Raw genomic sequence first — 19,406 nt, forward strand, 5'->3', positions numbered from 1 at the left:
GGGCAGCCCTAGTTTCAACCAATAAAAACTATCTACTCATCAGCTCAATAAGATGTTTAGTCCATATGAGGATCAGGGAGAATTACATGATTACACTATGATAGGTTTTGGGTCTATGAAGCATCCATACGGACAGTTGCATTCTCTTCTATGAGTCCCAGTTAGAAGAGAGGACAACAGCATGTGAAGAAGGCGGTACAGCACTTTCGTTAGATTAGCTTGACCTAATCAAATCTTGGAGCCAAGCCATAGCCAGGATTTGGCCTTGTAATCCTCATTACAACAATCTACTCAGGCACCATACAGTAGGAACCGGGTACCCTTTATCCCATAATGCCCTAGGCGAAGATGGGCACAAGCTCAGCATATACAGAAGCAAAACTGACTCATTTGTTATGGGTCAATCTGACACACCGTTTCCGCTCCAACCCGTTTGTCTCGAGCAGAATGAGATAACTGTCTGAAGAAACATCTGTTTATGGATAACTAATTGTGATTCAGAAATCAAATCCTTTCCACTTCCTTTTCCTCTTCTCGTAGTAAAAAGAAAAAATGGTTGAATAACATCGCATCAGATGAAACTGGTTTTGCAGGCAGCGCGAGAAGAGATATTAGAAGAGCGTTTGTGTGCAAACAGATTATCTCTGTAGTTTGCTTAGTAAGACCAAAGCGAGCATATATGGCAGGAGGTGGGTGGTGGTATAGGGTGGCTTTGATGGAGAGTGGCGGCTGACTGACAGGTGGGAATGGAGCCAAGGGTAAGTCCCGAGGCGATACGGGAGAAAGCAACAAAGCCTGATTCAAAACTGTCTCATCACTCAACACACCCAGCGGCTCCCAGAGGGCCCCAACAGGCTGTTTTCCAGCTACACCAACCACTCTTTCCACACTTCTTGAAACGTTAAATTACTTTAAAACATTCCGTCCTCAACTATATAAACAGTCAAAGGCCTCAAACATTCAAGAAAATATTATGAATTTTGATTGTCAGATTTATCCTTCAGATCAACTACTGTCACAGAGCAGTAGTTTGAATAAGCTATGTTTATGTACAGCATGTTTCAATCCAAAATGTTGGACTGGAAAGCTTTAAAAGTCTTTTACATGAGCATACAGCAACAGGATGAGCAGTTGCATCTTCGGCGACCCAGATAAAATGAGAACAAAGATTAGTTTAGGCATGGCCGTGTCTACCTGACCTCTTCATCACTGTTTATCGTTGCGGGAGAGGAGCAGCCATGCAGAACGCCACACATTGCCGGGATGCCAGGGCTGACGAATACAAAGCAAGCCTGACATTGTTTCTCATTTTTCCCCTTGTCTCCTCCACTGTCTTTCTCTCTCCTGGCAGCAACGGTGGTTGTGAGCTATGTGACAGAGAACTAATTGTGCGTGACTGAGGCTCTGAGGATGACGGGTCTTTGTGGGTCTCCTTTTTGTGTGTCTTGGAGACTCGTACCAACAAACGATTACAATCAAAAACTTAATATGTTCAAGGGCCAACCCAGTTTTATTCAATAAACAATATGCCTGCATCATTTATTAGTTTTCTTGGTGACGTCTTCATGCGCATGAGTCACCAGTTCTTTTTTTTTCTTTCATCAAAATCAAACAAGTCTCTCTGCCATGTTTCTAGTACTCGTATGTGAAGGATTAGTTCACTTCCAGAATAAAATTTCCTGATAATTTTCTCACCCCATGACAAGAAAAGAAATTAAGGTTTTTGAGGAAAACATTTTTTTCTCCACATTGTGGACTTCAATGGTGGCCAATGGGTTGAAGGTCAAAATTGTAGTTTTAATGCAGCTTCAAAGGGCTCTACACAATCCCAGCCAAGAATTAAGTGTCTTATCTAACAAAACGATCTGACATTTTCCAAAATTACAAATTTATATACTTTTTACCACAAATGCTCGTCTTGCACTAGCTCAACCTCATGCATTACATAATCACACACGCATGACGTAGCCAGAAGTACCGACCTAGTGTTTGCAAAGTGAATGTACAAAAAAAGGTAAAACAACAATGTCGGATGATTTTGAAGTTGGAGGTGAACCACAGCACACAGACGAAGAACTAACCACGAGTGACCTTTCCAATGTGATTGGAACCGTAGAGCTAGTGCAAGACGAGCATTTGTAGTTAAAAAGTACATACATTTAAATTTTTTTTAAACAATGACCAATCGTTTCACTAGATAAGACCCTTATTCCTCGTGCAGAGCCCTTTGAAGCCTTCAACCTGTTGGCCACCATTAAAGCCCAACATATGAAAAATGTTTTCTTCAAAAACCTTTATTACTTTTCGACTGAAGAAAGAAAGACATGAACATCTTGGATGAAATGGGGGTGAGTAAATTATCAGAAAATCTTTATTCTGGAAGCGAACTAATCCTATAAGTGGATGTATATGACTCTGTGTGTGTCAGAGCCCATACATCCACATGAGGGGGCTGCTGGTCCAGTTTGTGGTTCCTCTCACTATAGCTCCAGCATCTGTTCAGTACCCACAATGCCTGCCTCACATGAAGGTGACATGCCACTCTTCCTCTGCGCTCACTCTGGTAACAGTTCGAACTCAATCGCTCCATTGTGATTGTGTTTTGTAACAGATAATCACAGCTTCTGATGGCGATGGATACGTGGCTAGAGAAAATCATGTTTGAAAGGCTAACCCTGTTGCTGCATTTGAATGCTGTCCCACAATACAATATTAACCGCAGCAGACGCTGTAAATTGGAAAAAATGTGATAGTACAAAAAACCTATGTAACACTTTATGTAAGTGTTAAAGAGCAGGTCATGTGGGTTTTCGAAAAATATATTTTTTGCGGTTTGTAACGTAGCTATCCTTCAATGTAAAGAGTCTGCAAAGTTGTTAATCAAAAAAGTGCATTATACATAAAGATACTGTCTCTCACAAAAAAAAAAAAAGAGTCGACTCAAAAATGACTTAACGACTGCTTCTCTAAACTTGGTGAGTTCAACATGGGATTCACTAAACACTTGTCCATGAAAGAGAAGTCCTTTACTTCTTTATTTGGACCAACAAGCATCTCCAAACCACAACTTGTAAGTATGATTAATATGTTATGTGTACATTTTCAATTGAGTGCTCAAAATATCAAGTTTTCTCTGCTAATATGTGATTTATACCTAGTGCAGCTTTAGGTTTCCAGGTGAACCACTATATTACTCTTACTGAAATAGTTCTGACAATTGGCAATGAACCCACTATTTCCTAAGAATGTGTCGATTAATGTAGACTGTCGTTGTTCTACTTGCTTTGTTTAATCATAAAGAATGTAGACATATTTAGGTTTACAAGCTGTATTGTTTCATCAATCAGTCACACCAATACTGTTTTGTGAAGCGTTTGTTTCCGACAAACATTGTATACAAAAAGACCAATCACAACAGACTTTGGCCAGCTGACCAATCAGAGAAGAGGCGGCTTAGGGAAGGGAGGAGTTTACAGACCTTAAGATCAGAACTGCTTTGAATGAATTGCAAAATGATTCTAATATTAAATGTATATTTGAGAAAATTACAATGTTTTCTGACCTTAGATGCATTTAAAACTGTTGTAGGGGATTCCAATGAAATATTAGGACACTTTAAAATACCATATGACCTGCTCTTTAACAAATATTAACATAATACCACAAAAACCATTCATCAGGCAATATTATTTTGGACAGACAATATGTGACCCTGGACCACAAAACAAGTCACAAGGGTCAATTTATTTGAAAGTGAGATTCATACATCAACTGAAATCTGAATAAATAAGCTTTGCATTGATGTAAAGCTTTTAGGATAGGACAATATTTGGCCGAGATACAACTATTTGAAAATCTGCATTTTGACCCATACAATGTATTTTCAGCTATTGCGACAAATATACCCGAATGGCTACTTACGAATGGTTTTGTTGTGCAGGCTCACATATAATATATACATGGACCAGTCAACCTTTACTCACGTTTTTAGGGTTCCTGACGTCATAAGCTCCGTCACCAGCACGATACACTTGCGGCCTTTGGAGGGCGACTCCCACGAGTCGTAAAATCGCACGATGTTCGGGTGCTGCAGGCCTTTCAGCATGCCTGCCTCCTCCTTAAAGCGCTGACGTTCTGATCTCGACAGCTTCCGATCCTGCGAAGACAAGAACAGAAGAAATAAACCTTTTAGCCAGTCGTTTTACTTAAACGTGATGGAAACCATACTTAGCAGCTGTTTATTGTATGTTAATCATTTCTCAACCGATACACTGAAGGCTAAGTATTACAGATGTGCTTTAAATCAAATGCCATGGCTTTATGTTAAACCACTATAGCTCATGAGGGAACAAGAAGGGGTCCACTCAAGCTTAAACAACGTAATCCGACCCCAGATTCCTGCCAGACCTCCAAAAGAGCCTCTATAGACAAAGCATAAAGCACAGGAGGGGACAAGACTCGTCTAGTTTAAACACAAAGTGGTCCTCTTATCCTGTGCTTAATCCTGGTACGGACCACACACAAAATGTACCTATGAGATAAAGAAACAGCAAAGGCTCGGTGGAACTGGTTCAACGTGACCGGTCACGGAAAACGACACTACATCATCTCCCTTGACTTACTAACCTACCCATAAAACCTCTCTGATATTCTATCCAGGGGTGCCTGACCTGTCCAATCACAACAGTGTCAAGATTTTTGGATGGAACGCACCTCCCGGCGCATGTGGGTATCCAAGCGTTGACGTCAAAGTTCCTTTCCGGTCAAGCTGAGCCCTTATCAGCAGTTTAAACAGTGTGCGCAAGCCTGATCATTAATCATTATTATGATTGCTCCAGCAACCGCCAGTGATGAATTAATCCAGTGGCACTTTGTGGGAAAAAAAGGGGCCACTTTTCTGTGGCCTACTTTTGCACATATGTATTACGTGAGCACTAATTCTACGAAAGACTTGACCTGCATACCTGGCGGGAAAATTGCATCTTATAAAAGCTATACGTAAGAGTTCAGTGAGGACACCTATGAGTTCTCCGGCTATCTGCAAGCGGTCTATTCTGTGTCATTGATGTGCTGCCATTCTAGAATGCTGACGGTGGCTTTCTTTTGCCACATTAATGCAGACGAGTCATTCATTTCCCAAATGCACTAACAACCGTACTAGCAGCAGGCATCTGCAACCTATTAGATACCACTAATCCCAAAGGACAGTAGAGAGAAAGAGAGAGAGAGAGAGAAAGAAACAAAGGGGATTCAGCCTTAGATTGGGGGATGAAAGTGTAAACACTATTGACTGGGGTGCAGTGCAATGAGAGTAAAAAAGAACTGTGTTGGAGTCTTTTGTGAGCGAGAAAATGCTGGAAATACATACAGTTGATGTCAAAAGTTTACATACACCTTGCAGAATCTGCAAAATGTTAATTATTTTAGCAAAATAAAATGGATCATACAAAATGCATGTGATTTTTTTTATTTAGTACTGACCTGAATAAGCTCTTTGACATAAATAATAATAATAATGCATATGTTAACTGTATGACCCACAGCTGTTTTTTTGTTTAGTGATAGTTGTTCATGAGTCCCTTGTTTGTCGTGAACTGCTTGCTGTTCTTCAGAAAATCTTTCAGGTCCCACAAATTCTTTGGTTTTTCAGCATTTTCTGTGAATTTGAACACTTTCCAACAATGACAATATGATTTTGAGATCCATCTTTTCACACTGAGGACAACTGAAGGACTCATATGCAACTATTTCAGAAGGTTTTCACTGATGCATCAGAATGAAACACAATGCATTAACAACCGGGGGGTGAAAACTTCTGGTATTTGAAGATCAGGGCAAATTGTACTTATTTTGTCTTCTGAGAAACATGTAACTATCTTCTGAAGCTTCCGAAGTCCAGTACTAAATGAAAAAAATATTATATTTAGGCAAAAAAAGAAAAATGTACACATCTTCATTCCATTCAAAAGTTTCCACCCTGTCTCTTAACGCATTGTTTTTCTTTCTGAAGCATCAGTGAGCGTTTGAACCTTCTGTAATAGTTGCATATGAGTCCCTCAGTTGTCCTCAGTGTGAAAAGACAGATCTTAAAATCATACAGCCAAATACAAAAGGGTTCAAATACAAAAATATGCTCAAAAACCAAGTATGTAACCTTTTGAACTGCGTCATTTTTATAAATTCAACTATTATTTTCTCTTGTGGACTATATGTAAATGTCTTTTATGTGAAATATCTTATTCAGATCAGTACTACATAAAAAATAACATGCATTTTGTATGATCCCTCTTAATTTGGTAAAATAATTAGATTGCACACTTTTGACTTCAACTGTACTTATATGCAAATGCTTGGCCAAAGCATTGCAAACACGCGCTCCTAGTGCATACTTGCATACTGTGGTGGTATTCAAGTAGTTAGGTATGAAAATGCTGACAGTTTAACTGACTTTAACTTGCTCAGCAAGGTTCTCATCAAACTCTTGCTCCAACAGCAGTTGTCCTGAAAAAAAGTGACTTTAGAAGAAGAGCTTTGGAAGCATTCATGCTCTTGCACACAGGATGATTTTAGGCCTTATTTTGATTCCAAACTTGAAGGAAGGCAGTGATCTGCAAACAGAGGTCATCTTATTTCCCATCTCACTGCATCTGTAGATAATCTAATCAACTGGTGATAACGCAAGACAAAGGAAGAGGTCTTCTGCAGCATGCTGGGGGTTGCAGCTCTGCTAGCCTCTCCTCACGTCTGTGGCAAAAAGACCTTATTGATTGCGACTTAAATGGAGATTTTGCATACACAAGTGTGAGTGAGTGGGTGAGCTGAGAGAGAGAGAGAGAGAGAGAGAGAGAGAGAGAGAGAGAGTAAGGGAAGTGATGCGTTTAACTTTGGCACCTCATGCACGCTTGTCTTGGCAAACCGCAAGCGTCACTTTTAGCGCCCCGCTTCTCAAAATAAAAACACAGGTGCTGGTGCTCTTCGCAATCATGTGATGCAAATAATCGAGGGTTTGGTTACAGGAGTAAACACAGCTTTAACAGACAACGCACTGTAGGGTTAAACTACATAAAACTGACAAATTAGACAAGGAAACCCTTGCAAGTGGAGGCAACTTCTGTATATAGAGAGAGAGATACCAGTGTTTACAGAAAATATGGCTTCAAAAGGTAAAACACTAAATTATTAGGGCCCTATGAAATCCGTTTTATTCATTTCCAAATTCCGTTTTTTTCCTGTTTAATTTTTTTTCCATTTAAATTGTTTTGACTCTATTAACTGTTCATTTAAAAAAAAACTTTTTATCAAAAAGCATGTGTAATTAATAAAAAATAAACCATTTAATGACAATTTATTAAAAGTTAAACAAAAAAGGCCTATTTTATTTTTTAATAAATTGTGTGTTTTCTATTAATTTTCTGCATTCTATTTTAATAGTTTCATAACATTTTAATCTCTAATTATTTGATTTTATTAAAAAATAATTTAGTATTATTATAAAATACTTTTTTTTTTTTAGAAACACAGAAATATTTACATTTTTTATGGTAAATAAATTCTCCTTAAAACTAATAAAATATTCCTTAAAACTACTGTTTTAATAATTTGATTATTAGCACTATAATTACATTAAGCAATTTATTTGTGTTACAATTTCTTCAAGTTAAACCAAACTTTTTTTGACGTGTTGCTGTGAAGACCTTTAAGTTTCTGTTTGTATATGATATGACAATGGTTTTTTTTCTATAAAAAAAGCTAAAATGCTCATGTAGTGATTCTCAGAGCAGTTCTAGAGATTGTTTATGTGTTCATGTGCTCATACATTAAGGCAGCAGAAGCTGAAAACATCGCTTGCGTCACATGCGCATCTGCGCCATTCATTCAGAGACATGGAGAACATGCAAGATTTATATTTTAATAGTATTTTGGCAGCTTAATATTCACATACACTAGTCCATATCGTGTTTTGATTTAAGTGTACTGACCTACTTTAGATTTATTTATCCAAAATTTGGCAAGTTTAACATTATTCCACATTATAGAGTAAATTAGTTTTTTTGGTATGACTGGATTCATGTTTTCCATCATTTTTCTAAATTATTTAACAGAAATGTCAAAAATCAGTAATGTTCCTGACTTGATGAAATGCTGCCTTTGTCAAAATAGGCATCAGTTTTGTTCAGAAAGAACACTTTTAAACTTGAACGTAGGGTATGTGGGCGTAAAAGGGTATCGCATATGTACCCATCTTATCTATAAACTAACTCACAGGAAAACAGATCAGCTTTTATCTCTAGTTGTGCTTAGTCAGTCACGTGAGCTCATGCACAGACAGTTCACTAAACAATCAGCTGTTTACTCGACTGTCACACACATAAAAATCTCTTGGTCTACACCTCTAGCCTGGCATGGAGATATAAACGCAGCTGTGGTGCCCTCCTGTCTGTAAACACGCCAAAAAAAATACTGCAGTAACCAGATACAGCAGTGAGCCTTTCTAGAAAACTCACTCCTGCTCTTTTCTGAGAAAATAAGCCAAATGCTAATACAATAATGATAATGGATTTGATGCCAACTCCTGAAATTGAATTAACACAGAGCTGCTCTGTTTTTCTCAAAAGGCTGAGTCTGTGCTATCGGGGACGGATAGTGTTTGGGCCCACGAAGCGGCATCAATGCAAGTGGAAGTCTCTCACCTGATAGTGTTTTCCAGAAGTTGTGTGGGTGCACAATAAAGACGCTCGTGGATGTGGCGGGAACTGGATCAAAGCAGCTCCCGACCACATCACAGAGCCGGACTAAATATGTAGTACGAGCAAACAGAACGTCATTTCAATCAGCGGATCAAATCTGCAGAGCAGGCTGAGAAAGAGGCATCTGTGAGAGGCGCCTCTGAATAACGGCGCACTTGAATAACCCCTGAGATTTGCATTTGTAAAAAGGCAAATAAAACGGATTGGCATGACTCACGCTAGCGGGCTGCATAGCTTTCTTGTAGGCAATGCCAGTGGGGAATGGAGCAAACGGTAGATCAAAGCTCTGAGAGATAAGAGCTGGCTTCAGTAAACGGTAAACCTCAACAGTTAGAGATAAAACCGGAGGCTCGTGAACTCTGGGATGGTTAACATGTGCGTAACGGGTCAGGCGACGCTTGGGTCCAAACGGAGGTCGCGTGAACCTAATAAATTGTGTCGTTAACCAGATTTCAAAACATTTACAGATAATTGACATAAATTTAAAGTATCTGGTCTTATTAAGTCTATTTATATAAGTCTATTTAATTTAAATATTTTTTAAAGACATTTCTTCTGCTCATCAAGCATGCATTTATTTGATTAATACATAAACATTGTAATTTTGTAAAATACTACAATTTAACATAACAGTTTTCTATTTTAATATATTGTAAAACTGAATTTATTCATGTGATGAAAAGCAGAATTTTCATAATCCATTACACTCCAGTCTTTAGTGTCATGATCCTTCAGAAAATAGAAGTTACTCTGATTTATTAACAATATGTTTTTTTAGGACTGTTTGATAAATAAAAAGTTAAAAAGAACAGCATTTATTCAAATTAGAAATATCATTTTTTTAAATATAAAGTCATTATCATCACTTTTTTTATTTAACTAACTAAATAAATAAATAAAAAATAATTATTATTATTACCAACCCCAAACATTGAAATGGCAGTGAATATAAATTAATTATGTTCTTCTTTTTTTAATTATAATTATTAATAATAATAAATTCTGAAGGATCATGTGACACTGAAGACTGGGGTAATGATGCTGAAAATCATGTTTTAAAGTATATTAAAATAGTAAACTATTAGTTTAAATTGCAAGAATATTTCAGAGAGAATATTTTATTAAACTAAAAAGAAAAATTACATATTTTAAAAGTATACTGAATTATTTAATGCCTAAAAATACATAAATAAATAAATAAATGTAGTTTAAATGATTTAGTGTATTTAGATAAAGAAATGTAAATGAAATATTAATAAATGAATTATAATTTTAAAAATATCAAAATGTATGTGTTTAAAAAATTAAGAAATGACTACAGTACATAGAAAAATGCTTTAGTCTTTCTACTTCAAAATTTCACTTTTAAAAATTCCCATTTCTTTGATATATAAATTTACTAGCAATTTCTGAGGGAAAACTTTCACCAATTTTTTTAACAGCATGAAAAAAAACTACAACCCAATCATGTCCAACTCGCTTAAAACTGACTTAAAAGTCTGCTTTTTGAAGCGAGAGCTTGACAACAAATGTCTTACAAGATTTTTTTTTTTTTTTTTTTTTTGGCAGAATACTTCACAAATATACAGAATGAATTTCAGTCCAGCTGGAACAAACTATTTGACTTAGGAAAAGTTTTGCTTCTAACTGTATGGCTACTATTATCAAGGATTTTCTTCACTGAAGGGGTTTGTTGTAACCAACTGCAGGGCTCTGGCAAAACATACAGCCCTCCATAAGCTCATTTTCTCTGCCATAGGAGGAAGTGTTAGGCCTCTGAGTGCAGACAGCTGCTGAGCTCTCCGTGTCTTCTAGGCTACAGATCTAATGATTCGCATCAGGCCGTGAATGCATCTTTTAAAACACGGCCTGACGGTCCATGCTAAAGTTGACTTCAGAAGGGGAACTTCCCAAACAGTTTACGAAACAAACAGCTGCTTTTCATGAACAGCTTATCCATTTCTCGATTTCATGTTCATATAAAACAGTAGATCCTTATTCAGAGTACGCTAACACCATTGCGGAGCGAAGACCACATCCTCGGTTACGCTTGCACTGTAATATGTCACATCTGTCCAATCTCATGCCAAAAAAAGAACCAAGGGGGGAAAAAAACTGGCCCCGGGCCCTGGTTTCTAAGAACACAAATCCATATCTGTGACAGTACTTTTCCACAATAATGGGATCCAAACTGCAGAACCTTGTTTGGGGCCTCTTGTTTTGCAGTTGAGCCAAATGCACTGCAAAGTGAACAAGTGTGTGCTTTTGTATTGATGTGTGAGAGTTTAAGGTTGTGGAAAAGTGGTACTGAGAACATTTCAGACAACAATACAATATTAAGTTACCTGTCTCGGTTTATCTGTAATGATTATTTTAACAGCTTTGAGGCTATAAATGTGTTATTATGAGCCATTTTGTAACATAAGTAACAAGATCCCAGCTCAGTTTCTACAACCAAGAGGTCAATGGCCTGAAAAAGGTTAAAGACCCTTAGATGAACAAGATTCTCGGCGAGAAAGTTATTTAAACAGTCAGCATTACAACAATCTATTACATTTGTTTTATTTTTTAGTAAATTCCATTTTATTTTTCTCCAAATTTCCTGTTTTTATTTTTCTGGACTCTTCCAGACTCTTCTTTTTTGAAATTTTCTAGACTCTGTTTTAATGATTAATTTAAAAATATTAATTAAAAAATAATTAATTAAAATCATGAAACCTACAATTTAACAGTACTTTTTAAGGCCCTATGAAATCATTTTTTTATTCAGTCAGAATTCTGTTTTCCATTATTTTCCTAGATTTCATTTTAATACTTTCATTAAATTTTAAATCAACAAAAGCATCTCTAATAAACTGGTTTCATTAAAAATTACTTCAGTGTTATTTTGCTTATTTCTTTTTTTTTTTTCAGAATTACTGTGTTGTGTATTTACATTTTTCTGGTAAACAAACTCTGGTTAATAATTTTTCTGGTAAATATTCCTAAAAAATATTTTTTAATAATAATAATAATTTTATTAGTAGCATTAGTACTATCATTACATTATTAAGGCCATGTGAAATCAGTTTTATTTCTTTCCAAATTCCGTTTTTTTTTCCGTTTTAATTTTTCTAGACTGTTTTAATGGTTAAATTAAATTTTATTAATCAAATAGCATGTATAATAAATTTAAACCAAGAAACGTACACAATTTAAAAGCAATTTATTAAAACTTTAAAACAAATTGCATTTAAGGCCCTATGAAAAATGTTTTTTTTTCCTAAAATATTTGTTCATTTTTACCAAATACCTATCTATCTATCTATCTATCTATCTATCTATCTATCTATATATATATATATATATATATATTTTTTTTTTTTTTTTTAACCTTTTGTTTTCTTGTTTTTGCTTTTCCCAAAAATTTACATTTTTGTGACATTTGTCACAATTTCTTCAAGTTAAAACAAACTTTTATTTTGAAGGGCTACTGTGAAGACCTTTAAGTTTCTATTTGTATATGATATGACAATAGTTTTCTTTTAATTGTTCACTTACTCATATATTGAGTCAGTAGAGGCTGAAAACACAGCGTGTCTGCGCCATTCATTCACTCAGAGACTCGCAGAACATGCAGGATTCATATTTAAATAGTCTTTTGCGGCTTAATATTCACAGACACTAGTCAATTTCACATTATAATTTAAGTGCACTGACCTACTTTTAAATTATTCCTTCAAAATTTGGAAAATTCCGTGACATTCCGCATTAAACAGTAAATTCCATTTTTATGCCTGGATTTTCTGATTCTGTCCGCATTTTCCGCTATCTGCAGTTGTCTTACCAACATTGTACTGCAAGAATTCATGTTAAGTATGTATGTGTACATGCATATGTTGCCCAAGCATCTGCATACTTCCACAGAGTATTTTCATGGCCTTACTCTAGGAGTCAAGCTTCATTATTCACCGGTGCACTTCCTGAAGTGATTGTGGGCATCCAGAGCACTTAGTCTGAGTTAATGGAAAGACAAAGATTCTGTCCTCCAGGGGGACCTCATTCCCTCCGATCTTCTCCAGGATTCATATTTCACAAACACGGGCGCCAGTCAAACAGTGATTCTAAAAATACCATCCACCACCCCTCCCCTGCACAACCGTAGTGTGCTGGGCATTTGGATATAAAATACCAACCCGAATTTATTCCCAAGATACACCAAGAAAGTCAGATGAGAGGAAATGACAACTATATGCACTCCGCACTTCAAAGAGGTTAAAAATCCAGGTCCATTAATTGTGCATGGACTGAGTGAAGGAATAATCAGCTTAGCTGCTGTGATGTGCTTGATAACTGTAGCAAACCGGGCTGATGGACAGACTCGATCACATGACTGCCTGAAAGCCTGTGCTCTATTTCCCAGCAGCACTTAGTAATGGCCATGACAGGAGTTTAATGCATCAAAACAAGTAACAGTGAACCACATCCAGTAGGCACATATGCACGGTCTTTGTTTTTGCATGTTGCTTTGATAAAGTGGAAAAGGGGCAGCGGTTCAACATGGAGCCTTCTGGCTGTTTCAGACTGATCATAAGTTAAAAAAGTCTCTCATGACTGCTGCACTCTCGCTGTTGCAAACCATTGTAAACATCATAAGACTTTCATTTGACATCTGAACGGTCTGAATCAGTGCATGCCCTGTTTTCCGTCTGCAGGTTGAAAGACGCATCAAAGCAGAAATCGCAGTTCTGTGTGTTGCAGCTATTTAAGGAAAAGATCTAATAATAGAAACACTTCTGAAGGCGTCAATCCAATAGTACAGCATTGTTTGTGTTGCAAATATCAAATCAAGGTTTTTCCACCTCCCTTATATTCCGAAAAAAGTGTCCCAGCTGATAAGATGTTGGCGATTTGTTTACGAGATGAAAATGTTTACTGGATCTCTCACTCCGGTCACATGAAGTCCGGGTCATCGGTTCAAATTTCCCAACTGACGCAGCTCATGCCTTCTCATTAACTAAAGTTTTAGGACGGCTATGTGCCTACTTTCAGTTCAAAATTTCCCTTCGCTTTATAACCCAAACTGAGCTGCAAAAAGTGACAAAAAAGGATTTTCTTGCTCTTTGGATATAAAAGTGGGTCATTCCGTGTCAACTCAATCAGAGGTCCCCGGCTCGAAAGATAGACATAAGAAAGCCAAAATATTAAATGTCATTGATGAATATTTACTGAGTAATACACTATTTTGTAGAGGTCAAAATAGCAACAAAATAGCAACTGTTTCGATAGAGGGTAACAACCTATAATTCTAATTTCAACATTACTTCTTCAAACACTGTTATTTTAATAAAATAAGTATCAGCTGTATACAGAGTAACCAACATTTGGTTTTTAACCTTTGAAAATGGACACATTGAGATCCCCATATCTCTGGGACTAAATAATGTAGGGCCTTGAAAATTTAGATTTTAAAAGAAAAGTTTATTAATAACTAGAATCTAAAATCACATTGTGATATCTTTAATACTTGAGTTATAGGCACACAAACATTGGAAAAAGAATATTTACATTTACAAGAATATGTACATTTTAACAATTTATTCCGGGAGTCATATTAAAATTCCAATATCTCTGTAACTAAACCACATAGGGCTTTAAAAAGCTTGTTAAGACCCAATATCTAAAAGGGCATTAAGATATCTGTAATACTTCTTGAGCTACAGGCATGCAAACTTTGGAGAAAAAAAACTTGAAAAGTGCTGTTTCCCCATTTTGAATGATCTCCATTGGCACATAATGCAACAAAGACTGCTCAAGTCAACATATTTTACTAACAGGCCTACCATTCTGTGTGTACAAATAACATTATGATGATGCCATCTTTCCAAAGTCATTTTTACCCCAATGTAATTTGATTCGGAATCTCAGGTGAAAATGACCACTTTGACCCCCCTCACAAAATAAAAGATTACACAGTAAATATTCATCCATGGCATTTAATATTTTGGCTTTCATCACTAAACATGTCAAAAAAAATTGCAAAATCAAACATTCAAGCCAGAGGAGTTTTTTGGTTGAAATTTGGTTTATTTGACATGGAATGACCCATGTAGAAATATATTAATGTTCACAACTTTCCAATGCAAAAATTGGTTATTCATAAAAATCATGAGCACATTAACAGACTGCTCATATCTAAATATCAATAGCCATCAAAATTTGAGGTTAGCCAATCAGAGTCGAGGTTATTTACATATTAAAGCCTTAAAGGTACAGTAGCACAAAAAAGATGCTTAATTCTAAAGGTAACAGACAGGATTGAAAATGAGCATGCAAAAGTAAATCACAACCTTGATCTACAATAAAAGTGGACTTAAGGGGGATAAAAATGAAATGTTAGTGAAGTGAAATTTAGGTCTTTTAAGCAAAAAGTCCAGTTGATTGGGTAAAAGAAGTGCAGCAGTGCTGCTTGTGCTCAGCCATGATTGCTTTTGCTCTGTAAGCAGCGTTTGTGATAACCTTCTACGGAGTCTCAGTGCCGATCGAGTCGTCAAGCCGAAGAGGACCCGAGGGGTTTACACATAAGAGAAATGACAGAGGAAATGAAAAAGGAAAAGTGCAACAGTCAGCCATCTGCTTTGAATAAGAGTGAACAGTTGTAGCACTGAAACTAGCTGCAAAAACCAAGACAGCTTCATCTAGAATTAAAGCAGGCAGAGAACGTTGGACTTCCAATTAGGGAAGGAAAACTAAAACTTGATTTTTCTTTCTCTCAAACCCATCAATCAGCACTTAACAGACTGCTCAGAACGAGGGCCATGTGTTCAGCGTGGCCTAATTTTTGTGAAGTGCAGTTCACCCCCCAGGGTGAATTGGTGGAGAGCATGAGGTTTAGTATTCTATTATCTTCTAATGAGCATTTCAGTTGTCTCTGTTAAGAGTAATGTTTGCTGGGAGGTAAACTGAGGTCAAGGTGAAGGTCTTGTGGGGAATTCCAGCTGTTCAGCTTCTGACAAATGGTGGTTATCTGGACAACGTTAATCTCAGCCTCAGACGTCACGCCCACAGAACGTTGGCTAAACGCCTGATGCATATGGTACGCTTAACTGGAAACACTTCAGTAATGTCGAAGTCGTCATCTGATTAGTTGAATTTGACCGGATATCCGGAAGACGCAAGTGTCGCGTTTATTTTCGGTCCGCCGGGAAACAAAGCGCAGACTGATTTCCTCTGCGTTTTGCTAAAATGTGCTTATGCAGACGCCATTGTTGTTATACACATATGCGACGTTCACGAACAAATTACTGACTTACTGCTTGTTTTCCCTCTTCTTCGTTATCTTTCAATGCTGGTTATTTCAATGACTGACTTGTTGCAAGCCAGTCTGTTGTTGTGGGGGCATTTCCACGCACAGAAACGTGACGCTGAACGAAACAAACTGTGATTGGTTGTTTGACATGTCGATCAAACGGTCTTATGGGCGGGCCTTGGCCAATGAAAGCTGCCATGAGTTCCAGACCTTCAGCCGACAGTCTGAAGGTCTGGCTACGCGAGACTAGGACAACGTTGACTAGAAAGACCTTTTTAATGAGGCTGTTTTAGGGTCAAATTCATACCAATCAGATGCCTTTCTTAATGATAGCTACTAAATGCAACTACTCTATAAGCTAACTGTAACTGTAACTAACTGTAATGTATTATAAAACAGGAACGCTGCTCACAGCAGGAGATTTGAAATCTGACAGTAATGTATTGAAACTGAATGTTCATTGCAGTGAATTTGTTATGAAAGCAGAAGGCACAAGGCCTTTTCCACTTTCCCAATTCACCTACACAGCATTTTGTGACAGACTAAGGTTATAAAGCTTCAAAAGACATTAACCCTGAATTATGAAATCAAAGTGATATCAGTAATTTTAATAGTAATTATAAAATGTGACCCAGGACCACAAACATAAGGGTCAATTTTTTACATACATCATATGAAAAGCTGAAAAAATAAGCTTTCCATTGATGCATTGTTAGGATAGGACAATATTTGGCTGAGATACAATTTGAAAATCTGGAATCTGACGGTGCAAAAAAAGAAACTAAATTTTTTTAGAAAACTGCCTTTAAAGTTGTCTAAATAAGTTCTTAGCAATGCATAATACTCATCAAAAATTAAGTTTTGATATATTTACAGCAGGAAATTTACAAAATATCTTCATGGAATGTGATCTTTAATTAATATATTAATGATTTTTAGCATAAAAGAAAAATCGATAATTTTGACTCATTGTATTGTTGGCTATTGCTACAAATATACCTGTATGACTTTACAAAATGTTTTTATGGTTTTAGTTAACCATAAAAACATCGGGTCAACAGTACTCACAATTTTAATTTTGATATAAATGTTCATTTTCACACCAGACATATATATAAGTTCAAAATATCAGTTATCGGTCTACTTGATCTGTAATAATCGGTATCGGCATCGGCCCTGAAAAACACATCGGTCAATCCCTACTCACAATGTTTATGGGTTGAGTCCTTAAGGACTCTAGCTAAGATTTCTGATTATCAGTGCCGATATTTAGTAGGGGTGTGAACCTACAGTGGTCTTACGGTTCGGTTCAATTACGATTATCATGTCATCGATTCGGTTCAATACAATATCTCGATGCATCACGATGCATTGACGATGCACTGCTCATTTTTCAATTTTACTTCAAATTTATTTTGCTTTTCTATTTCACAATGACGTTGTAATGCGTTTTTATTTGATTCGATTTTTTGTCAGACCACTTGTACAAGTGTAACTGTGCATCTTATCCAGTCTTTTTCAATCAATATCCCACATACAGTAATGTGTAATTTTGATGAGGAAGAGTAAGAGGTGAAAGAGGAAGAGGAGGAGAAGAAGGAGGACAATGACGACAATGTGGAAAAGACAAAAGAAGGGCAAGGGCAAGAAGAGAAGCAGTCTCATATATTTTAGTTGATGAGTGCCAGGGTTGGATCAGGCATGCAAGAGGATTTGACCCCTGCTGCCTGGCCAGGGCTAATTTAGCCTGTGATGCTGAAGAGGTTCTTTGGGCTGTCTCAGACCAAACACAGGATGTTGGGCAGAATGGTTATTTTTGTTGTTGTTTGTTGTTTTGTACTGTACTATACAGTACATTAAATTAAGGAATAAAACATACTAATTTTGCAACTTTACTTCAAATATATACAATTGTGTTAATAAATACAAACAGTCAGATATATGAACTGAAACTTTAATCTTACCTTCTCAAAGAAAAAACACTTCTTGAATGTATCAAACAAAACTAAAATCTGGGCACAGAAGACAACAGCAACATTTAGAACAAATTCACAAAAGTAAATACCTGGGCTTTGGTTTCGTTCTAGAGTTCCGGCATAATCTTTTCTGAAAAGTGTCAGCGTGAGGGAAGCTTATATCGCGGCTCCAGTGTATTGAACAGGTGGCCGGGGTTTTCCACCACAGAAAAGGGCCGTATATCTTTTGATAAAAGCTGCCGCTATAGTCATTTTAAACGCGAAAACTAAACCAAATACGATTTCAACCGAGAGGTACCGCTCAGATCTTATTTAATTGAAACGAGGGAACGAATAGAGTCCTGCACTAGCCCAGACTGAGACTCTCAGACCCGAACCCCGTCCTTATCGGACAATTTATCAGAACAGAGTTCGTGTTGCAGCCATTAAAATAGTTCAGTTTTGGATTCTAAAGGCAAAGTGGATAGATTTCGTTTTCTTTCCTTTTTAAGTTAATTTAGAAATATGTTTGGAACATTTTATGTTTGTTAAATTTAAGCTTTTGTCTTTTTAACCTAACCTAACGAACAAGCGGCCAGCGGTAATGAGTTGAGCATGTTTGATAAATTTAGCCTTCTCAAATCAACACGACTTGCATTAAATACAATCTATAGACATAAACACTTGATGCATTTCAGAATATTAATTTAAACATTTAACCTAGATAAATGTGCGCGGTTAGACGCATATCCAATCGTTTTTGCGGAGAGTGAAAGCGAAAGCGGGCTGTGCAGCTGACATGGAAGCTCAAACGCGATCACTTGCATTTTTCTTAATAACAGTGGAAACCTAAAATACACCATTTTTGTCGATAAAAGTAAGGCATAAAAAGGCATCATTCAAAACTGCAAAAGGTCTACTATTATTATTTATGTGCGCACTCACAATATCAACAAAACATTATATTTGTGTAAAACGGCGCTGAGCCAGATAGACGCGCTCAGTGCTTTTAGCTAGTCTTTTCAACCAAATAAAAATAATGTTTCAGTCCTTTAAATGAATTACTAACAAAAAAAAAAGACATTTTGTTAAATGCACACTGATCGTTAAATGCACCGGTGTGTAAAGAAAGTGGCAATAATCCTTTCAGTTAAAATCTGAAGACTTATTTTATTCATGTGGAGTACTCCCCTCGTTAGCCCAACCCCCCTCCCGGAAAATCATACAAGCCCACTGGGTCACGTGTTCTGGCACTGGACTGAGTCCGTTATAACCGGTTATGGTCTATTACTGAACCGATACCGAATCGTCCTTGTCTGCATCGCGATGCATCGTAAAAACGATTAATTTTGACACCCCTAATATTTAGCATTTTTATGGTTATCAGTATCGGTTATTTTCGAAACCGATTTGCCG

General features: G+C 36.8%; 1 protein-coding gene across 1 annotated transcript in view; it reads right to left on the reverse strand.

Moving 5' to 3' along the window:
* wnk1b (WNK lysine deficient protein kinase 1b) overlaps positions 1-19,406 on the reverse strand; it is a 108,327-nt gene that overhangs the window by 54,402 nt on the left and 34,519 nt on the right. The window contains exon 3 of the mRNA XM_073837700.1: positions 3,984-4,156. Within this exon, the coding sequence (XP_073693801.1) occupies positions 3,984-4,156 (173 nt within the window). The remainder of the gene's footprint in view (positions 1-3,983; positions 4,157-19,406) is intronic.

This window comes from Garra rufa, chromosome 4 (genome assembly GCF_049309525.1).
Source record: "Garra rufa chromosome 4, GarRuf1.0, whole genome shotgun sequence".
In the NCBI taxonomy this organism is placed as follows: Eukaryota; Metazoa; Chordata; class Actinopteri; order Cypriniformes; family Cyprinidae; genus Garra; species Garra rufa.